The sequence below is a fragment of the Pseudophryne corroboree genome, chromosome 8, assembly GCF_028390025.1.
Source record: "Pseudophryne corroboree isolate aPseCor3 chromosome 8, aPseCor3.hap2, whole genome shotgun sequence".
In the NCBI taxonomy this organism is placed as follows: domain Eukaryota; kingdom Metazoa; phylum Chordata; class Amphibia; order Anura; family Myobatrachidae; genus Pseudophryne; species Pseudophryne corroboree.
This window is the reverse complement of record NC_086451.1, coordinates 394911964-394936346: the sequence shown is the minus strand read 5'-3', so window position 1 is coordinate 394936346 and position 24383 is coordinate 394911964. Positions and strand designations below refer to the sequence as shown.

The following is a 24383-nucleotide window of genomic DNA, read 5'->3' as shown; positions in this document are numbered from 1 at the left end:
CTCCACTCATGATGGTACTTGCATTTTTCTAAGGGTGTTATTGAACTTGTGGAGGTTTTCATTTGAAGGATCCTAATATACTGCACTAGTAGGTGCTGTTTTCACCTTCTATATATATATATATATATATTGTGATAAAATCATTGATAAAGTGATAATCAGGATATATGTGTGTCCTAGATTTACCAGATTTATGACCTATGTGACTTAAACTCCCAGAAAATATATTTTCTCCTAAACAGACTTGTAAGAGTTTCGGCTTGTTCTAAAGACCGGATAAAAAGTCCTGGGGGTATGGGTGTGAGAGAGAAGGAAGTGCACCACCAATAAAGCCCATTTCAGGTTTTTAGGCCTTCAGCATGAGAGCAGGCCTGCACCAGTAAGAGGCTGAAATAAGCTTTATCAGTGCTTGGCTCAGGGTCTCACTACCTGGGGAAACAGGCAACAGGCCTATTATGAGACATCGTGATTTACTGACTGTAAGTACTGTGCACATGTCTGTGTTTATGGTATGGGCATTAGGTCCTACCACTTGAAGAGCGAGAATCTATTATGTTTATTTAGTGTAGTTAGTAGTGGATTATTTATACAAAGCACACTGTGGTGCATCCCATAGATATATCACGAGTTCCCCACTTCTTATCGGCCAAGGAGAAACAATAGTCACAATATCTGTTTAGTAAACAATATAATTTAATTTTTAGAATGTATAGTATAGTACAGTACCTCTAATTTAATGAATTGCCAGCTGTTGGTACAAGATGTGCTATAAGTTCTACTATTTTATTTGTATACGTTTTCTTTTTCCTGCAATAATGACCAATTTAAGCTTATAGTAATGACTTTTCAAGTACATAAATTAGCAAATAATGTAAAAATGTTTTGAAAACATTAATGATTAGCGTGGGATAAAGCACAGCTGGAATTTACGCGGAAAATTCCCAAACCCACTCATTAGTGGTGTTAAGTCTATATCGTCTATGTCCATGGGAGTCCGGAGACTGAAGTTCTGTAAAATGGTGGTGAGAAACAGGAAGAGTTCCATTCTCGCCAGTCCTTCCCCAAGACAGATCCTTTTTCCTGTAGGATAAAATTACAATATTTGCAATCAATCTCAGTTTGTCTACACACCAGTTAACAAGCAGTTGTAACATAAATGTGATCGCTGAATAGATAAAACTAAGCAGAATAGAGTTGAAAGTAATGTAAAAGAAGGCAAGGTTGTGTCAGAGGTAGGAGTCATTAGTAACAATGATCTATAAAAAGAAAAAGGAATAGCTTCCTTCCCGATATCAGAGGTGGGGTTTTTTGGTCATGGGCATGTCATGTTGTGGAGGTGTGACCATATCACACAGTGGGCAGCCTGTTGCTGAAAAACATTGGGTAGCCCCTTATCTGCTGTGGTCTCCTTCCTTATACCCTTTGGGGGAGATGTATTGTACCAATCATTAGTCAGAGATAAAGTGGAGATGTTGGTCATCACATCCAATAAGCTTCTGTCAATTATCTAGAACAATTTAGGAAATTAAAGAAGCATATTAGTTGCTATGGTAACTACTCCACTCTATCTGTCTCTAAGGTTACTCCTTCTTCAACTGCTATGTGCAATAAAGCAGCGGAAGATGGACATACCTTCACAACTACCAAGCAATTGGAAAAATACAGTCCTGATCATGAATGAGGGACAAAGCCCTTAAATTGAGACTGTCCCACTGAAAATCAGGATGTTTGGAAGGTATGGTATAGGAGTTTCATGGTAGTCACATACAGATGCGGGTTTAGGAGTAAGGCTGCCCTAGATACATTATCAGTTGCCGCCCATCCCAATAACGTCACTGCCCTCTTCATTTCGAGGGCCATTCCGGATGGTACCGGTATGAATGGTCAATAATGTTAAGGTTGACAGTCATTAGGTTGACCACTATTGGTTGACATTGACATGGTCGACATGGACACATGGTCGATACGTGAAAATGGTCAACACATGAAAGGTCGACAAATGAAAGAGTTGACATGGATTTTTTGAACTGTGTTTGGTGTAATTTTTTTCCATAACATGACCAGGAACCCCAATTAGTGTACAGCATCCCCTTGCATGGCTCGCTTCACTCACCATGCTGCGGGCAGGTTACCGTTCCCAATTGTAGTCCACGTGGATCGTAAAGTATGAAAAAGTTCAAAAAATGAAAGAAAAAAATGTGAAAAACTCATGTCGACCTCTTGTCATGTTGACCCAGGTTACTATTTCTAATCGTAGTCCACGTGGATGGTAAAGTATGAAAAATTAAAAAATCTATTTAAAAAAACAACAACATGTTGACCATTTCATGTGCCGACCATTTTCATGTGTCGACAATTCTCCATGTCGATCATGTCAATGTTGACCAATAGTGGTCGACCTAATGACTGTCGATCGTAACATTGTTGACCATCTGAACGGATACCATTCCGGATGCCTCAAGACTACCTAAGCAGCCTCAACCTCACCCCACTACTATCTCCCGAACCACAATTTGTTGCCCATTGTCCCACTCCCGTTAGTTGCAAAATTATTATTGATTGTCCCCCTATCATGTCATGCCCTCTTCATGTCTTCATGTCAAGACCAGTCCTCCCAATGCCTTCAGACCTCCAAACAGCCCCATTTTCACCCACCACCACCTCCTGCCCCACAGTTTGCAGCCCACTGTCCCACCCCATCAGTTGCAAAGTAAATGTATAAAAAAATAAGTTGTAATGACAAAAAAAAAAGATTCACCTGGCCTCATTAGCCTGTTGCATGTGCCTCGCGTGCCTAGTGGGAAATCCACCAACGGTCACACATACAGATGTGTACTCACACATCTTTGTGCAAATTACTGCCAATATTTGCAGGCGCCCCATGATTGCAGCCTTAACGAAGCAGATATCCTCGGGTAGCGGGAGCATATCTTCCCACTACCCGCGCTAATAAGCCACCAAGTCCCTCTTAATATGCATGGCAGTGCATGTGATCACAAGCTGCTTCTTTATGTGCGTTTGTAAGTGCGTGCATAAGCACATGCCCGGAATGCCATGCTGTACTGGGAAACCTTGCCTGCAATGCGTTCGCATCCCAGGCAAGACCGTAGAGTAACACTTCTGTATTACAGTAGGTAGATTAGTTTTGAATTACCTTTACCTATTCTTTTCACTTCTGGACCATGCTATCTGATAAAGGAATCACTTTTTTGTAATATAGTTGTTATGTCTCATTGTCTATCTTTCTTTTTTTCAACCTTGTTCTATCCTTTCATCATCTCTGTTGTTTTTCACCTCAAAGATTCATGTATTTTTGCAGAAGTTTGAATAATAATATTTTGCACCCATACTATTATTTTCTACATGAATGATCTTTATAATCACATTATCTAGATTGCACAATTACTGTTATAGTTTCCACTAACTATTACCTTTTTTAAAATTTTGCTTAAAATATGAAAGCTTTGTCATCAATAGTTAGGTGTCAACTATAGGTACAAACCTGAAGAGAAAGGCATGAATGCTTCATTCCGACAGAACTTCCCATTCTCATCCAAAAAGTGTCCTGGATTGAACTGATTGGGGTATTTAAACTGCTTGGGGTCACGGAGTACGGAACTCAGCATTGGGTAAACAGTGGTGTCCTGGAAAGACAGTCAAACAGATGTATATGTAATGAGGTTAACCATTTAATCTCGTAAGGTTATATATGTATACGAATATTAAGTTGCTGAAGTCTCTTAGAATTTCTTTTTAAATCAATTACAGTATATCTCCTACAGTAGTTCCACATTAGAAATGTTTTACTTTTTTAAATAATGTCTCTTATTCTTGTATCCTTCTCCTTCTTCTGCTGTCAAGACCTCACTGGCGTATCTATAATGAGTGCAGTGTGTGCAGTGCACACGGGCCCCTGAGTCCAGAGGAGGCCCCCACTGCACACACTGCATCCATTTTCTAAATACTCACCCCTCTGGAATCCCGCGCCGATGTCCACGTTCCGTGTTAAAACTCTGTGAAAATGGCGCAGTGTCCATTTTCACGGAACCTGTGCATGCGCAGAACAAAAATCACTTGGAAAATGGCCACCCCGCCATTTTCCCGGAGACCTGCGCATGCACAGTAGAGTCTGAGTGCTCAGTGCTGCCGGCAGAGAGGAGGGGGCCCGGACGGAGGAGGCTGCATCCGGGCCTCCTCCTCTCTTAAAGCGCCCCTGCAAGACCTCCAATGTTGGGTGTTATGAATTAGTTGCTATGAGCGACATGATATAGGTTCTTAAATCTATTCTTTGTGACTTCCATGCTCATAATTTCTGATTTATGTTGTGTAGCTTGTGTAAAATACTAATTCACCAATACACATACTATTTCATACCTGTACGTAAACCTAATGGTTTACGTAATGATATAATGTTTGGGGTCTGCGCAGGTGCAAGACCCATTCCGTGCATGTGCAGAGTGATATCGCTGCCAGTCCCCTGTCAGCTGCAGCATTAGTGACCTTTTGAAGGCATGATGGGTCCATGGTGTGCGTCGTCGGATGCAAGCTTCTTAGATCCAGGTGTCTGGACCATACGATCAGCTTCCGCAGGCTGGATGGTGTCTGAAAGCATTGTGAATCATGATCGATGGTCATGAACCATCGTGAATCGCAACCGATGGTCGTGATGTTGATCCGAGGCAACATCCTCGGATGCAAATGCTAACAGGAGGCGTCTATCTCCTACAGACGCCTCCTGCTGCAATAGAATATAAATGCTTCCTTGCAGCTGAGCAATTTCTTCCAAACGTGAATTAGGCATTACAGTAGAGAAATTCTGGTTAAAGATGAAGCATATAGCCCCAGTTGGTAAAACCAATATTACTTGTCTAACACCTCACTGCAAACATTTAAAAATGTCTATGGACACTGTCATGCCGAGCTGGTGAATATAAACATGTCATACTGTATGTTATACTGGCTTAGGAGAACTTGATGCAATAAAATCCTCATGTGTATCCCCGCAGAGGCATAACTCTGCGAGGCAATGGAGTCAGCTGCTGCCGGACTCCTGCTCTGAAGGGGGCACCACTCCTCCTATTCCGTGTGCAGCTGCTATCTTTTCCATGGCCGACTCCTTGTCCACTAGTCACTGCACCTTATAAGTCACAACCTCTTTATTATAGATACACATTTTACAAGTGACATACCCAGGATTAGAACCCATTCCCTATTTGCTCCTGTATAGGAAGCATGAGAATTCTAACTATATGAAGTTACTTCTCTGAAAGTTACAAGTAACTTCATCTAGTTAGAATTCTCTTGCTTCCTATACAGTAGCAAATAGCTCTGTCAGTAAGGTGTCTGCTTCCAGCGTAATATGTTGTGGATTCTAATCCTGGGTATGACACATGCAAAATAATTGTCAGAGAAATACTCAGCTTTGTGAGTGACTGAGCATGCACACACTACATAGATCTGCCTAGTTGCAATGGTTTTGAACTGACAATTCTAACTAGCACTGTAGCTTCATATTGTTAGAATGATAGAATCTGCAGGTTTGCTATGCAGGAGCAAATAGCTCTATTAGTAGGGTGTCAGCCTTCAGTGTAACAGGTCATGGGTTCCAATCCTGGGTATGACTGCTAAGAAATGTGTGATTTAAAATAAAAGACAATGAAGCATATATATATGGGGGGGGCACCAATTTTTATATTGCCTCCGGGGTACTGGCACGAACTTACGCCACTGTAGCTCCGTTTGTTTTGGTTTTGAATCATCATCGTGTTTTGATTTTGCAAAACCACACTGAAGTGTTTTGGGTCTAGTTTTGGATCTGAATTTCTTTAAAAATCAATAAAATAGTACAAATCATCTAATTTAGACCTGCTATTGTTCCTGTAGTATTATTAACGTTAATTTCCAGTCAATATTGCTGGACTTCACCATACACTCTCCTGAGTGTAATGGCGCCTGTAGCATACCTCCCAACTTGTCAGCGGAGAGAAGTGGGACCCATGGCACGCGTATCGCGCCCGCTGCCGAAAAGAGGGTGTGGTCTAAGTAAAAGGGGGTGTGGTCTTGCAACAGTGCCACTATCGCAAGTTACGCCCTTTTACCATCACTAAAGGGGGCATGACCAGTGCTCTGTGACCTACTGGCATGCCCCCAGTCCCTCTTTTCACTGAATAGACACTGTGCACTTGTGCACAGTGGCTATTCACCACTGCTCTGCTAAGCTAAACAGAGCAGTGAGTGCAGGAGCATCCCAACTGTCCCCCCTCAACTGTGGGACACTGTGGCCTGCGGGTGGGACAGCGGGACAGTCCCAAAAAATGAGACTGTCCTGCAAAAATCGGGACAGTTGGGAAGTATGGCTGAAGTCACGAGGGAGGAACTTAACTGTACATGCAATCCAAAACTCAAGATTCAGTTTCTAAATCCAAGTTTCAAACTCGACAGAAGACCCAACTCAGATCTCAGTCCACTGGGATCCCCAAAAGTGATTCCAGCTGGGACTCTTTTCTGTTCAGATCTCTAAAGTTCAGGTGTGTCTGGGTTCAACAAAACTAAACCGCTCATTTCTAATCATTTTTATTCTCCAGTAAAAGTTCACAAACAATATAAACATCAAGAAAAAAAAAAAACAGATGGAAATTGTGCAATTGGTCAATATGGGAAAATAAGGACAATTAAAATATCCATAATCAAGTCTCTTAAACATGCACTGTACCTGGAAATAAGGAGCTTACAGTATGTCAAGTATGGTACTGTGATAAATTATACCTAATCACAACACCTTTATCAGTCTACATACTGGCGTTTCTATAACGGGTGCAGTGTGTGCGGTGCACACGGGCCCCTGAGTCCAGAGGGGGCCCCCACCGCACACGCTACACCCATTTTCTGAATACTCACCCCTCCGGAGTCCCGCGGCGACGTCCACGGCGGTGTTAAAACTCTGTGAAAATGGCCCAGCGGCCATTTTTACGGAGTTCTGCGCATGCGCAGTAGAGAAATCTCAAGGAAAATGGCCACCACGCCATTTTCCCGGAGATCAGTGCATGCGCAGTAGAGTCTGAGCGCTCTAGTGCTCAGACTCTCAGCGCTGCCAGCAGAGAGGAGGGGGCCCGAACGGAGGAGGCTGCACCCGGGCCTTCTCCTCTCTTAAAACGCCCCTGAGTCTACATGTGCACACCAGGGACGTGCGGTGAGGTAGATGGCAGATTGCGCACTGGCTAGTACCAGAAACAGATTTACACTAGAGATGAGCGGGTTCGGATTTAATGCCAGAATTAACGCAAGTTCGATTTTATCCGGATTTTTCCTATTGGCTAACCAAAACACGTGACATCCGTGAGCCAATAAGATGCCGTTTTGAGAACCGAGTAAATCCGAGTAAAACCGAACCCGCTCATCTCTAATTTACACACAATACTGTATATGAGCCCAAGGGTCCATATGGGCATTATACAAAGGTGCAGCAGTATATACTGCTGGAAATTTGTTGAGTGAAAAAGAAAGGCAGAGCAAGCACTGCCTCACCAGTCATAGACTTTTTACGCCAGAGTTTTGACTATATAAATTATTAGAACAATACAAAGAAGATATTTATATATTCTTTGTATGTTTCATATACAGATATAGCCACGCTCATCTTTGCCGTGATGCGTATGCACGGGCATATGCAACGCAGCATGCTGCAAATGCACCAGGCTGCAACTGAACACAGTCGGCAATTGTACTATAGAAGTATATGGCATGCGCATGCATATGCACATGTGCGTAATAGATGTGGGCACACTAGTCAATCCATCCATGGCGGGATGGATGAGCGTGCTACATCTGTATTTTATATGGTCAAAAAAATGGCATATATTACTGGAGTATATGCTCTGCCTCACCTCTTCGCAAGTCACTGATGCACACTGCTATGTTAGGATGCTTTAAAGAAAGACTAGAGAATATATATGATGGCATACAGTTAAAAAGTGTGTTCTTGTCATGACCATACTGTCATAGGAAAAATATGAAAGTTCTTCACAGGACTCAAGAGCAGTGATTCTGCCAAGTGAGCCACAAGAGGTGCTGTGTGTTTAGGCTCTTGGTTAGTAAGAACTATACATCATGAATTTTCCTGCTCTCAATCCAGTTACTGGCTACAATCAATCCTCTGCATCCTAGGGATACAAATGGCTGGAAAACAACAGCATCAGTGCCTGATATTGTGCCTCGCACTTTAGTCTAGAATTTGCAGACATCCTTACTCTGTTGCTTCACTTTCTGGACTTTGACCATTGGATTCATCTGTTCTCAGGGAGGGATTTAGGAGTCAGTGTCCCCCTAGGCACAACAGTAACAGTCACCCCTCTGCAAAATATTATTACTTTCATTGATTAGTTTTAATCCCTCCTTTGATAATTGGCAATTTAATAGAATAAATTGCCAATTGACATCTCATTTTATCTCATTTTATCTTTATGTATACAGGTTGAGTCTCCCTTATCCAAAATGCTTGGGACCAGAGGTATTTTGGATATGGGATTTTTCCGTATTTTGGAATAATTGCATATCATAATGAGATATCATGGTGATGGGACCTAAGTCTAAGCACAGAATACATTTATGTTTCATATACACCTTATACACACAGCCTGAAGGTCATTTTAGTCAATATTTTTTATAACTTTGTGCATTAAACAAAGTGTGTCTACATTCACACAATTCATTTATGTTTCATATACACCTTATACACACAGCCTGAAGGTCATTTAATACAATATTTTTAATAACTTTGTGTATTAAACAAAGTTTGTGTACATTGAGCCATCAGAAAACAAAGGTTTCAATATCTCACTCTCACTCAGAAAAGTCCGTATTTCGGAATATTCCGTATTTCGGAATATTTGGATATGGGATACTCAACCTGTATATATTTACTAACTTGAATAGTTTATAGGGGCAGTGTGTGCATGCCCTACCCATTTACACTCAACTCATGATGGCATATGGTACAGCAAAGTGGAAATCATTTGCAGTTACTCTTAAACTTTGGGATGACAGTACCAACACAAGCATTCAAGTACCACCACCCCAAAAATTGCCGCCCCTAGGCAGGTGACTTATGTGCCTAATAAGAAATTCCCCACTGTCCGTTCTTGCGTGTCCCTGAATCATTCCTTTGCTACTAACCAGCAGCATTTTAATACAGATGGAAGCCTTGTTCAAATTCCTATTGGCCCACCTTGCAAAAAATGACACCAGTGCAGGGTCAGAAGATAAAGACTCTGGCTCTGTGCAAGTCTACTGTGCATGCCATATTTGTGTAGATATTTGGCATCATATTTTTGGTGATTTCTTCAGAAAAATGGTTCCTGAGTATGTCATCTAAATAATTGGGCAGGGCACCCAGCGGATATGTAATTGCAATGTGAGAAGTGTAGACTCAGCCGCTCATTGCAACCACACGCCCTCTGCGCCTATTACAGATACTGTATGATACTGATACCGGTGACAGCCTACCTGTTTACCAAACTTTTGGCTTTGTCTCTGACTGAATTAACACAGTATCAGCTGCTGACCTATATTCAGAGATGTACATAAACCCATAATGCACATCTCTGGTGTTTTTAGATCTGCAGATGCTCAGAAGCTACACTGGACATGCTGCTGGCATTTTAGTGCGGCAAAGGGCAGGGTTTGACTGGCTCACAGGGGTACAGGGGAGAACCCCCGGTGGGCCCCACCGCCTGGGGCCCCACCCCCTCCTCTTAAGGATCAGGTTCCAGTCTGTGCATTTGAATTACACATAATACATATGTTACCTTATACTGCACAGGACTGTGGTGTATTTTCTGCAGTGCATTGCTGTTATTAATCTGGTACATTGCATGCGCTATCAGTATTTACTATATATACTTATCAAGGGGCCCAGACCATGCACTTTCTAATGGTTATCCAAACCTCTGTGGAGACTGGCCACACTGTTGGTCTTATTTTGTGGATGTGCTGAAGACAGTGGTGGCATCCTCAGATGCAGCTTCACTGGCTCCAGTGCATGATTTAACTGGCCATCCTGAGCAACTTGAGGGTTACTCAGATGTTCTATGGTCATGCAAAGAGATCTGATGCTACATCTTCGGACTCAGAAGCGCATCATAGAAACCGGCAATGGGTGTCTATTTACACAAGTCGCATATTTTAGAACAGCAGCTGCATACAAAGATGCAGCGGTGGTGCTAACTGCGTCAACTTCTGAATCAAGTCCTTGGATACCCTGCCCAAGCAAGATATCTTCATTAAAAATGCCTCTTTGGGCTAAAAATTCCATAGTGACTTTAATAGAGATCCATGTGCTATGATATGTTCTGCTGAACTGAGGGTACTGTATACTGATATTTAATGCATGACAAGCTTGTAGGTACTTATCAGTTTGTAAATACTTTGGGCAGCTGCAGAAGGAGTCAGCATGAGTCACCAGCTATAAAAAGGGGAGGAGACAGCTGTTAATCTACTTTTCTAGATGAAACTACAACAGAGGAACTGTGTCCGTCTGGCACTCTTGTCCCAGTGACTTGTAGAGCTAATCTAGAGCAGTCAATGCAGAACCAGAGGTAGGACCATTAGGAGAGATAGTCTGTTAGCAGAGAGTCTGAGCTTAGGGGAACACCACCCAGACAGTGAGGAGCATCAGGGAAGAACAGCATTGGGCAGCTGTGAACCAGGCATATCACCTTTTAGCACTGAGAATAGCCCATGGACCCAGGTCAGCAGTGGTGAGCCTACTAGCGGATCAGAAAGAGCCCTGAGGTAAAGAAATACGCACCCCAGGTAGCTCCATTAGCTCTGCCCTGATACCCACTAAGCAAGTAGCAGAAGAGATGTTGGGACAGTTGAACTGTGTAGCCTTGGGGCTAGAAACACTGCACACAAAGATTGAGGGCCTAATTCAGACCTGATCGCATGAGCAAAATTGTTCTCCACCTGCAGAGCAACATGGTTTTAAACATTACAGAACAATTTTGCTGCTGTGATCATATCTGAATTAGGCCCTGAGTAAGCAAATTACTAATACTTACATCTGCTCAGGTCTGCCATCAGGGTGGTGCTGGGGGTACAACTGTCCCGGGCCCGGCTGCTCAGACAGAGAACCTGCTTCCCACCACCCGCTGCTTCCAGCTACTGAGAGGCCCCCACTCTATTGAAAATGTCCCTCGCAAAATGGGCACCGCCTCAGAGATATTTTATATGCTAGAGGAAGCAGCGTACATTTTGGGAGGGACATTTTTTTAAAAGTTGAAAGGGGAAGGCGCAAACAGTGGCCCCTCCTGGGACAGCAGATCCAATGTGGTGGTGGCGGTGGCTGCCGGGGGGATTCCCCTGACAACGAGCAAAACATCTGGCAATGAGAACCCCTGAGAGCAGGTACTGGGGCATAATTTGGTGACAGGGGCATAACTGTGGGGGCATAGTATGGTGTCAGGGGCATTACTGTGGGGGCACAATATGGTGTCAGGGGCATAACTGTGTGAGCATAATATGGTGTCAGGGTGTTTTTGGTGTTTTTTTGTGGAGAGGGGGGGCCCTGCCTATGTTGTCAGACCCGGGCCCCACAGTTTTTGATGGCAGTCCTGCCTTATAAAAATAGTGAAGCAAATGAGAGAAACAGAGCTTTCTATCTACGAATACTAGTGATGTGCACCGGAAATTTTTTGGGTTTTGTGTTTTGGATTCGGACGTGTTTTGGCAAAACCTCCCTTAAAATTTTTTGTCAGATTTGGGTGTGTTTTGGATTCGGGTGTTTTTTTTCAAAACCCCCTCAAAAACAGCTTAAATCATAGAATTTGCGGGTAATTTTAATCCCATAGTATTATTAACCTCAATAACCACAATTTCCAGTCTATTCTGAACACCTCACACCTTACAATATTATTTTTAGTCCTAAAATTTGCACCGAGGTCGCTGGATGACTAAGCTAAGCGACCCAAGTGGCCGGCACAAACACCTGGCCCATCTAGGAGTGGCACTTCAGTGTCAGACAGGATGGCAGAAAAAGAGGTGCACTGTGGTCACTGGATGGCTAAGCTAAGCGACACAAACACCTCAATATCACAGGAATTATTCGTTCTAATCAATGGTATTATTGGTGACAAAATCCCTGGCATTAAATGGCAGTAATGTCAGGAATTATATCAAATAGCAGTACCACTGGACATATAGGGAAGTGTCAGACACGATGGCACTTAAAAAAATAGTCCACAAACAGCACATGATGCAAAGAAAAAAGAAAAAGAGGTGCACTGGATGGATAAGCTAAGCGACACAAACACCTCAAATCACTGGAAGAAAATGACAAAATCACAGGAATTATTTGTTCTAATCAATGGTATTATTGGTCCAAATCACTGGAAGAAAATGACAAAATCACTGGAATTATTTGGCAAGATCACTGTAATTAATAATTATAAAATCACTGATACTGTATTAATTGGAAAAATCTCACTATCGCCTGCCTAGTGAAGTGGAATATAGATGGGATTTTCTACCGGGGACATGATAACTTCATCAGTTGTCTAAATCCCAATGCACTAATGGCGGAAAACGGGCGCACGTCTAACAATGCACTGATTATACTGAGAACTGATGATACTATGGAGAACTGACACTGAGCAGCGAGAACAGCACTGGACTGTTGTACTGTAGTATACTGGTCACCACAATGCAGCACTGACATTGAGCACAGATATTAAGCACTGATCAGGATACTAGAAGTAAGATAACGCTATGGCCTACTGTACTGTACTACTATATGCTGGTGGTCACCACAATGCAGCACTGTACTACTGTATACTGGTCACAACAATGCAGCAGATATTGAGCACTGATCAGGAGAATAGAACTGAGTCTGACACGGAGCTGCAAGATACAGCAATGGACAACTGTACTGTACTACTATATACTGTGGTCACCACACTGCAGCACTGTACTACTATATACTGGTCCCCACAATGCAGCAAAGATATTGAGCACTGATCCGGAGAATAGAACTGAGTCTGACATGGAGCTGCAAGATACAGCAATGGACAACTGTACTGTACTACTATATACTGGTGGTCACCACAATGCAGCACTGTACTACTATATACTGGTCCCGACAATGCAGCACAGATATTGAGCACTGATCCGGAGAATAGAACTGAGTCTGACACGGAGCTGCAAGATACAGCAATGGACAACTGTACTGTACTACTATATACTGGTGGTCACCACAATGCAGCACTGTACTACTATATACTGGTCCCCACAATGCAGCACACTGAGCACAGATATTGAGCTTTTCAGACAGAGAAAGTAGCCACGTCCTCTCCGCTCAATCGACAATGCACGAGTGAAAATGGCGTTGACGCGCGGCTCTTTATATGGAATCCGAATCTCGCGAGAATCCGACAGCGGGATGATGACGTTTTCCCCCGTTCGGATTTTGCGTCTTAGGCGGGAAGAACCGAGGCTGCCTCAGACCCGTATAAACCACATGAAGTTCGGGGGAGGGGGTTCGGATCTCGACGAACTGAACCCGCTCATCTCTAACGAATACATGTTTTAAGACAAGACCCATTTACAACTGCCATACCAACTGTGAACTCCTCCTGTACTCCTAGGGAAAGTACCTTTAAAGAGAGTAGTGCTGAATAGTATTGTTGGCATTAAATCTTCTTATCCAGCCTTAAAACACAGCGGACTCATCAGTATAGGGAGTTAATTAAGTATTATATTACTGCAGTTCTTGTTGGCTTGGATCCCTTAACCTGCAACATTGAAACTTGATCTGCAGATATATCTATGGACGTATCGGGCAGTGTGCTGTGATATGTTGGGGATGGACGTCATGAACTGGGCAGGCATGTACACACACCTGCCCAGTTCAGAATTCAATCACCGCCAGCTGCCGCAGCATGTGTACGGGTTGTCGGGTGGTCGCCCGTACACACACAGCGATGCGACAATATATCAGACGGAGTTCACAGACATATCGCCCATACACACTGGCCGACGGACCCGCGGGGTTGCGGAACTGTACCCCACAAAGATACCCAGATGCGAGTCTTCTCATCTGACCACGAGTGAGTATGGTACTCACCCTTATGCGTGGGCACTCATAATCCATTAAAGATACCATTATGTGCGGAGTCTCACATAATATAATATGAGTTGGGTACGCATTGGATATACATATATATTGGTTACGGGATTGGCAAGCTTCCATTATATCAAGAACGTACTACACTATTTTGTTGCATTTTTCTGTTTTCTTTTATATACGTTGTGATCACCAATGAGACTACTGGGACGTGTGAATCTTTACTGGAGGAAAGCCTTGTGAATTACGTGAATTCCATATGGAAATTAAGTATATATGACTGTGTGAACAGCACTGAGTGCTATTACACTTGGGGATTTTGTATTACTATGTGGATCTTTTATAAGAGGTAAGTGTCTCTTTTTCTCCAAGCGGCTGCATAAGTGTGCTTTGCGTCTTGGGTGTCTGATCATCTTTTTCTGGTTATATGCTCCAGGGGTAGACAACGGCATTGCCGATGCGCTTTCTAGGCAACAGTGGGACAGGTTTCATGCATTGACTCCTGCTGCGGCTTTTAAGGGTGACGTTTGCCGCTCTCATTGTTGGCAGGTTATATGGCAGGGATAACTGCTTTGGAGAGCCAGTCTGTGGCTCCTGCCACGCTGGAGAAGTATTGTGCAGTGTACAATCGTGGGAGGCATTTATTGTGCGCAGGCGGAACAAAGGTAAGCCTTCCTTTCGTTTACGGTTAGATTTTATCTGGCGTATGTACGTAGCTGGGAAGTCGTGCTGTTGTCGGGCAGATGCTTGCAGGAATCTCCTTTTTTCTGTATTTACAGTGTAGACACGATTTCACTAAAAGCTTTTTGGTGTGACGCTTCTTGCAGGGCTGGGCGCGTGGCGCTCCTGTGTCTGTGGATAGCAAGCGTCCTATATCGGTTGCATTGCTGGGTAGCTTGATGGACGTATTACCGTCCATTTGTGATTCTCAGTATGAGGTGTTGCTTTTCCGGATCGCCTTTGCGATGGCTTTTCACTGAGCCTTTTGGATCGGCGAGTTGGTGGCTCCCTCCAGGTCAGCGGTTCCACCTTTGCTTAAGTCACAGGTGTTACTGGCGGACACGTTACTATGCAAACTGAGCCGGTCTAAGACAGATCAGTTGGGGCATGGGCATTGGGTGGCCTTGCCTGCCTGCCCTGACACCAGCATCTGTCCTGTAACCTTAGCACACGTGTATATGGTGACTCTAGGGCGCGTGGTGGCCGAGCATGGCTCATCCACCTCGATGGGTCTCCGTTGATGGTTTACCAATTTCTGTAGGTATTTAAGATTTGCCTCCTTGCATTGGGATTGTCACCATCACTGTATGGCACACATTCCTTTCGTATTGGGGCTGCGACAACAGCTGCATCATTGGGTTTTTCAGAGACTGAGATTAAATCGCTTGGTCGCTGGAAATCCAATGCCTACAAACGCTATGTCAGGTAATAACATTTTCTTGTTTCAGGCCGGCCTTTTTCTGGTTTGGCTGATTTTTATACAAACACAAAAGGATTGTACCTCTGGAGCTTTTTCTTACATACAGTTTCTTATAATAATTAAAGCTTACGTATATTCGTCGAAAAATGCAAAATAAGCAAATGTATATAAATATAGCAAGATTTTATTTAAACGCTAATACATGCAGTGTTCTGTCAGTATTCTTAAGAAAAGAAAATTAAACCGTTACATACAATGGCGGACAGACACACAAAAGACACCACTTATATAACATAGAGGACAGAAAGTAGAAGTGCAGTTCCCTGGTAAAAAATTGTTTTATTATGTGGGAGTGATGCGCCTCTGTAGTGTGCTTACTCAAACCCCCTGGGTACTAATTAAAAAAATAGTCCATGTTCAGTTTAGGATAAAACAAAAAAAATAGTCCAATACAGTGAACTGAAAAAACGATTATTCCAAAACAGAAGGGTTTGTTTTCCAAACCTTTTGCTGGTCAGAGGTTATTCAGTGGTTCCAATTGTGACTCTGCAGAAGGTAGTTTGCCGGCAAACTTGGAGGATGCTGCTCATGATATTGCAGTCACTGCTTCCCCCTCTTCTACTTCATCAGATGGGGGTCATTGGGCTCGGCTGTCTGGCCGGCCCTATTATGGTGTGTTGGGAAGAGAGTTGGAGCCTCAGCATTTATTGGCGTAGCCAATGACTGATATAAAGTCATGTCGTGGACATGTGTTGCGGCAATAAGTCATAATGTCACTGGTGATCTGGCCATTCTTTCTTATTTGCCACCATACTTAGTTTAAGTATTATAAATAAATAACGGTTCACCGATTTTAAGGGCATTTCAGTGGTCTGTGTCGTTATTTCTAGATAAGTTAAGTTAGTTATTATTTAATAGATACGGTTATTGTGTGATGATGTCATTCAATCCAACATCTGCCGATAGAAAGTTTAATGATCCGACAGTCAAGAGTTAGATTTAGATAGTTCACTCACCTAACACATCTTAATAATACAGACCTGCTGTTAAAATCCTAATACAGCAACGGCAGCAGTCTATTACAGGTCCACAGTTCCTTCTTTCTCTTACTTTTATTAAAGTCTATGCACTAACTCCTCATAGAGTAATGTGAAAATACCAATACTTTAATTTCATTGCCAAGACCATGCAAATTATGGAAATATTGTTTGGCCCTGTACCTCAAGAAATAACTGAGCCCATGCTTGCTGACTTTTCATTTTTCCTCTCCAGGAGGTGCCTGGATAGCAGAAGCAGATATGCAGCTATGGAGGTGGGGCGGGGCTAACTTCATAATTAGGCCAGGCCCCCTCACTGGAAGCATTCCGCCGTTGGGCACTATTTACATAGAGGCTAAAATGACACAATTAGAATCGCGTCATTAGGCTCCACTACTCTGCGGGGACCGTAGATTACCTGTATTTATCTTCACTAGGAAGTGGAAATAATGTGAGAGGGGTGCCCGAAAAATCATGTGTCTCCCACAGAATCCGGAAGACTAAGCAGGTATGCCTTAGACACCAACCAGCTGTTCTTAGATTAAGTGTTATGATGTGAAGTTCACAGAATTCCAATTACAAGTGACCTCATTTATATAAGAAAGGTAAGGTAGGGTGGTCTTCAGTTTGTCGGCTGTCGGGATCCCGGCGCACAGTATACCAGCGCCGGAATCCCGACAGCCGGCATACCGACACTTTATCTCCCTCTTGGCGGTCCACGACCCCCCTGGAGGGAGAATAAATAGCGTGGCATGTGTAGCGCTACATGCGCCACTGTGCCCGCAAGGGGCTTATTTGCGCTCGCCAAGCCGTCGGTATGCCAGCGGTCGGGATTCTGGTGCCGGCATGCTGGTCGCCGGGTGCCCGGCCGCCGGCATACAGTACTGCACCCGGTAAGGTATGGTATAATATAAATGGATGCATTCGGCCTCACCTTTGGAATGACAAAGTTTCTGAAGTGCAGATCCCGAGTCACTTTGTGCGGAATTCCCATCGGGATGAGGTCAATGAATCTTTGAATTTCATGGATGACAGCGTCCATATATGGCATACGAGAACGATCTTCAATACATGGGGCCCGGTTTCTGCCAATGACGTGGTCAATCTCTTTATGGATGTGTTCTGCAGAGATGTAAAACAAATATGTTCTAATCACTAACACCTTTAAAATCTTAGGTTGGTGTTACAACTGATTTGTTACTTACCTCCACATACATATTGTTACAGTATGTGAGGATTAATGAATACTGTACAGATGGAGCCCTCCTCATCTATCCCTTTAATAGGATTAACTGAGCCAGGGCAGTCGGACTTAATCACCTGCTGTAATGACTTAGGCCGGGGGTCATTCCGAGTTGCTCGCTAGCAGTTTTTAGCAGCCGTGCAAACACATTGTCGCCGCCCACCGGGGAGTGTATTTTCGCTTTGCAGAAGTGCGAACGCCTGTGCAGCAGAGCGCCTGCAAAAACATTTTGTGCAAAATAAGACCAGCCCTGAACTTACTCTTTGTGTGCGTTGATTCTAACGTTGGAGGGTTGGCTTTTGACGTCACACACCCGCCCAGCGTTCGCACAGCCACGCCTGCTTTCGCCCAGCCACGCCTGCGTTTTTCCTGGCACGCGTGCGTTTTTCCAGACACTCCCAGAAAACGGTCAGTTGACACCCAGAAACGCCCCCTTCCTGTCAATCTTCCTGCGTTGTGCTGTGCGACTGAAAGCTTCGCTAGAACCTGTGCAAAACCACAAAGGACAACGGCAGCTAGCTATCAACTCGGAATGACCCCCTTAATCCCCTGCTGTATTGTTCTCTCTGTATTGTATAGCAGCTGAGAACAATAGATAAAAGGTTTATGCTAATAAGCCTTGGTGCACCTAGGCACAGCAGAGAAGCCTAGATGAGCGAGGCTCCATCTGTATATGCAAGGATTTTTCATATTTCTGAACTTCTTGAAATCTAAATGAAACATGATGTCTGTTTACCGACGGTAGACAGATATAGGGGGAGATGTATTAAAGCTTGGAGAGAGATTATGTGAACAGATTTGAGGTTAGAATTGCTGCAACACAGCACTGGGTTCCTGAGATCGATTCATGACCAGCGATCTATCCGTGTAGGGAGTCCCTCTGTTAATTTAGTGTCTGCTGATTAAAATGAACCCTAATGTACAGTATGAGTGATTGGGTGCTAAGGAATTTAGGGCCTAATTCAGGTTTGATTGCAGCAGCAAAGTTGTTAGCTAATGGGCAAAACCATGTGCACTGTGGGGCGTGGGGTGGGGGACAGATATAATATGTGCAGAGAGCAGAGGCAGAACTCTGGGAGGCAACGGAATCAGCTGCCGCCGGGCTCCTGCTTTGAAGGGGGCACCTCTCCTCCTGTTCCATGTGTTCAGCGACATTAATCCATTAAGTTAATTGACAGCAGCCGGTATCTCTTCCGTAGCCGACTTCCCCACTAGTCACTGCACCTTACAAATCACACCCTCTTTATTATAGATACACTGGAAGCAGACACCTTACTCATACCTCCCAACATGACCCTCTCCAGGAGGGACAGAATGCTCTGCTCCTGGACTTCCCTCTTAGTTTATGATTGCCATCACCTGTGCTGAAACACCTTTCTTATCCATTACCCTGTTCAAAACAGGTGCCGGCAATCATAATTTAAGAGAAAAGTCCAGAAGCAGAGCATTGTGTCCCTCCTGGAGAGGGTCATGTTGGGAGGTATGCCTTACTGATGAAGTTATTTCATACTTGCCTACCTAACCCTCTCCATGAGGGAGAAAATGCTCTGTTCCTGGACTTTCCTGGTAATGTATGATTGCCATCACCTGTGGTGAAACACCTTTCTCTGACGTCCTAGTGGATGCTGGGAACTCCGTAAGGACCATGGGGAATAGCGGCTCCGCAGGAGACTGGGCACAACTAAAGAAAGCTTTAGGACTAACTGGTGTGCACTGGCTCCTCCCTCTATGACCCTCCTCCAGACCTCAGTTAGAATTTTGTGCCCGGCCGAGCTGGATGCACACTAGGGGCTCTCCTGAGCTCCTAGAAAAGAAAGTACATTTTAGGTTTTTTATTTTCAGTGAGATCTGCTGGCAACAGACTCACTGCTACGAGGGACTTAGGGGAGAGAAGCGGACCTACCTGCTTGCAGCTAGCTTGGGCTTCTTAGGCTACTGGACACCATTAGCTCCAGAGGGATCGAATACAGGCCCAGCCTCGGTCGTCCGGTCCCGGAGCCGCGCCGCCGTCCCCCTTGCAGAGCCAGAAGCAAGAAGAACGTCCAGGAAATCGGCGGCAGAAGACTCCGGTCTTCATTAAGGTAGCGCACAGCACTGCAGCTGTGCGCCATTGCTCCCTGTGCACACCACATACTCCGGTCACTGATGGGTGCAGGGCGCTGGGGGGGGGGGGGGGGCGCCCTGGGCAGCAATTAGAGTACCTTAAGAGTGGCAAATCACACATAATATAGCCTATTAAGCTATATATGTGTAAAATACCCCTGCCACATTATGATTATAAGAGTGGGAGAAGTCCGCCGCAAAAGGGGCGGGGCTATCTCCCTCAGCACACTGGCGCCATTTTCTCTTCACAGTGCAGCTGGAAGACAGCTCCCCAGGCTCTCCCCTGTAGTTTTCAGGCTCAAAGGGTTAAAAAGAGAGGGGGGGCACTAAATTTAGGCGCAAATCTGTGTATTATAGCAGCTATAAGGGAAAAATCACTGTGGGTAGTGTGAATCCCTGCATTATATAGCGCTCTGGTGTGTGCTGGCATACTCTCTCTCTGTCTCCCCAAAGGACTTTGTGAGGTCCTGTCCTCAGTCAGAGCATTCCCTGTGTGTGTGCGGTGTGTTGGTACGGCTGTGTCGACATGTTTGATGAGGAGGCTTATGTGGAGGTGGAGCAGATGCCGATAAATGTGATGTCACCCCCTGCGGGGTCGACACCTGAGTGGATGGACATGTGGAAGAAATTACGTGACAGTGTCAACTCCTTACATAAAAGGTTTGACGACATAGCAGATGTGGGACAGCCGGCTTCTCAGCCTGTGCCTGCCCAGGCGTCTCAAAAGCCATCAGGGGCCCTAAAACGCCCACTACCTCAGATGGCAGACACAGATGTCGACACGGATACTGACTCCAGTGTCGACGACGATGAGACTACTGTACATTGCAATAGAGCCCCCTGTTACATGATTATGGCAATAAAAAATGTGTTGCACATTTCTGATATTACCCCAGGTACCACAGAAAAGGGTATTATGTTTGGGGAGAAAAAAGCTTCCAGTGGTTTTTCCCCCATCTGATGAACTAAATGTGTGAAGAAGCGCGAGTTTCCCCCGATAAGAAACTGGTAATTTCTAAAAGGTTACTAATGGCGTACCCTTTCCCGCCAGAGGATAGGTCACGTTGGGAGACATCCCCTAGGGTGGATAAAGCGCTCACACGTCTGTCAAAGAAGGTGGCACTACCGTCTCAGGACACGGCCGCCCTAGAGGAGCCTGCAGATAGAATGCAGGAGGCTATCCTGAAGTCTGTATATACACACTCAGGCATTATACTGAGACCAGCTATTGCTTCAGCATGAATGTGCAGTGCTGCAGCTGCGTGGTCAGATTCTCTGTACCTTAAGACAGGGACACTATATTGCTAACCATAGAGCATATTAAAGACGCAGTCTTCTACATGAGAGATGCACAGAGGGATAATTGCCGACTGGCATCTAAAATAAACGCAATGTCCATTTCTGCCAGGAACTCGGCAGTGGACAGGTGATGCTGATTCTAAAAGGCACATGGAAGTTTTGCCTTACAAGGGTGAGGAGTTGTTTGGGGATGGTCTCTCGTACCTCGTTCCCACAGCTACAGCTGGGAAATCAACATTTTGCCCCATGTTCCCTCACAGCCAAAGAAAGCACCGTATTATCAGGTACAGTCCTTTCGGCCCCAGAAAGGCAGGCGGGTTAAAGGCGCGTCCTTTCTGCCCAGAGGCAGAGGTAGAGGGAAAAAGCTGCAGCATACAGCCAGTTCCCAGGAACAAAAGTCCTCCCCCGCTTCCTCTAAGTCCACCGCATGACGCTGGGGCTCCACAGGCGGAGCCAGGTACGGTGGGGGCCCGTCTCAAGAATTTCAGCGACCAGTGGGCTCGCTCACGGGTGGATCCCTGGATTTTACAGGTAGTATCTCAAGGGTACAAGCTGGAATTCGAGATGTCTCCCCCTCGCCGTTTCCTCAAATCTGCCTTGCCGACAGCTCCCTCAGACAGGGAGGCAGTGCTGGAGGCAATTCACAAGCTGTATTCGCAGCAGGTGATAGTCAAGGTACCCCTTCTTCAACAGGGACGGGGTTACTATTCCACAATGTTTGTGGTACCGAAACCGGACGGTTCGGTGAGACCCATTTTAAATTTGAAATCCTTGAACACTTATATACGAAGGTTCAAGTTCAAAATGGAATCGCTCAGGGCGGTTATTGCAAGCCTGGACGAAGGGGATTACATGGTATCACTGGACATCAAGGATGCTTACCTGCATGTCCCCATTTACCCCCCTCACCAGGAGTACCTCAGATTTGTGGTACAGGACTGTCATTACCAATTCCAGACGTTGCCGTTTGGTCTGTCCACGGCACCGAGGGTATTTACCAAGGTAATGGCAGAGATGATGATACTCCTTCGAAGGAAGGGAGTTATAATTATCCCGTACTTGGACGATCTCCTTATAAAGGCGAGGTCGAGGGAACAGTTGTTGATCGGAGTAGCACTAGCTGGGGCAGTGCTAAAACAGCACGGCTGGATCCTGAACATTCCGAAGTCGCAGCTGGTTCCTACAACACGTCTACTGTTCCTGGGGATGGTTCTCGACACAGAACAGAAAAAAGTGTTTCTCCCTGAGGAGAAGGCCAAGGAGTTGTCATCTCTAGTCAGAGACCTCCTAAAACCAAAACAGGTGTCAGTGCACCATTGCACGCGAGCCCTGGGAAAGATGTTGGCTTCTTACGAAGCAATTCCATTCGGAGGGTTCCATGCAAGGATCTTTCAGTGGGATCTGTCGGACAGGTGGTCCGGATCGCATCTTCAGATGCATCGGCTGATAACCCTGTCTCCAAGGGCCAGGGTGTCGCTGTTGTGATGGCTGCAGAGTGCTCATCTTCCAGAGGGCCGCAGATTCGGCATACAGGACTGGGTCCTGGTGACCTCGGATGCCAGCCTTCGAGGTTGGGGGGCAGTCACACAGGGAAGAAACTTCCAAGGACAATGTTCAAGTCAGGAGACTTCCCTACACATAAATATTCTGGAACTAAGGGCCATTTGCAATGCCCTAAGTCAGGCAAGACCCCTGCTTCAAAACCAGCCGGTGCTGATCTAGTCAGACAACATCACGGCGGTCGCCCATGTAAACCGACAGGGCGGCACAAGAAGCAGGATGGCAATGGCACAAGGATTCTCCGATGGGCGGAAAATCATGTGTTAGCACTGTCAGCAGTGTTCATTCCCGGAGTGGACAACTGGGAAGCAGACTTTCTCAGCAGACACGACCTCCACCCGGGAGAGTGGGGACTTCATCCAGAAGTCTTCCAAATGATTGTACACCATTGGGAAGGGCCACAGGTGGACATGATGGCGTCCCGCCTCAACAAAAAGCTAAAATGTTATTGCGCCAGGTCAAGGGACCCTCAGGCGATAGCTGTGGACGCTCTGGTAACACCGTGGGTGTACCAGTCGGTGTATGTGTTCCTTGCTCTGCCTCTCATACCCAAGGTACTGAGAATAATAAGAAGGAGAGGAGTAAGAACTATACTCGTGGTTCCGGATTGGCCAAGAAGATCTTGGTACCCAGAACTTCAAGAAATGATCTCAGAGGACCCATGGCCTCTGCCGCTCAGACAGGACCTGCTGCAGCAGGGGCCCTGTCTGTTCCAAGACGTACCGCGGCTGTGTTTGACGGCATGGCGGTTGAACACCGGATCCTGAAGGAAAAGGGCATTCCGGAGGAAGTTATCCCTACGCTAATTAAAGCTAGGAAAGAAGTGACCGCAAACCATTATCACCGCATATGGCGGAAATATGTTGCATGGTGTGCGGCCAGGAAGGCCCCAACGGAGGAATTCAGCTAGGTCGATTTCTGCACTTCCTACAGTCAGGGGTGACTATGGGCCTAAAATTGGGTTCCATTAAGGTCCAGATTTCGGCTCTATCGATTTTCTTCCAAAAAGAACTGGCTTCACTACCTGAAGTTCAGACATTTGTTAAGGGAGTGCTGCATATTCAGCCCCCTTTTGTGCCCCCAGTGGCACCTTGGGATCTCAACGTGGTGTTGGATTTCCTAAAGTCGCATTGGTTTGAACCACTTAAAACCGTGGAACTAAAATATCTCACGTGTAAAGTGGTCATGCTGTTGGCCTTGGCTTCGGCCAGGCGTGTGTCAGAATTGGCGGCTTTGTCTTGTAGAAGCCCTTATCTGATTTTCCATATGGATAGGGCGGAATTGAGGACTCGTCCCCAATTTCTCCCAAAGGTGGTTTCAGCGTTTCATTTGAACCAGCCTATTGTGGTGCCTGCGGCTACTCGTGACTTGGAGGACTCCAAGTTGCTGGACGTAGTCCGAGCCCTACAAATCTATGTTTCCAGGACAGCTGGAGTCAGAAAGACTGACTCGCTATTTATCCTGCATGCGCCCAACAAGTTGGGTGCGCCTGCTTCAAAGCAGACTATTGCTCGCTGGATCTGTAGCACGATTCAACTTGCACATTCTGCGGCTGGACTGCCGCATCCTAAATCTGTAAAAGCCCATTCCACGAGGAAGGGGGGC

The 24383-nt window shown here is 45.3% G+C and overlaps 1 protein-coding gene across 2 annotated transcripts in view; it reads right to left on the bottom strand.

Moving 5' to 3' along the window:
* Positions 1 to 671: 671 nt before the first annotated feature.
* Positions 672 to 24383, bottom strand: part of LOC134949262 (cytochrome P450 2C16-like) — an 81348-nt gene continuing 57636 nt past the window's right edge. For both annotated transcript variants that reach the window (XM_063937750.1, XM_063937749.1), the window contains exons 7-9: positions 17508 to 17695; positions 3503 to 3644; positions 672 to 1080 (exon numbers count right to left, since the gene is read on the bottom strand). In XM_063937750.1, coding sequence (XP_063793820.1) covers positions 899 to 1080; positions 3503 to 3644; positions 17508 to 17695 — 512 coding nt within the window. In that variant the 3' untranslated portion in view covers positions 672 to 898. The remainder of the gene's footprint in view (positions 1081 to 3502; positions 3645 to 17507; positions 17696 to 24383) is intronic.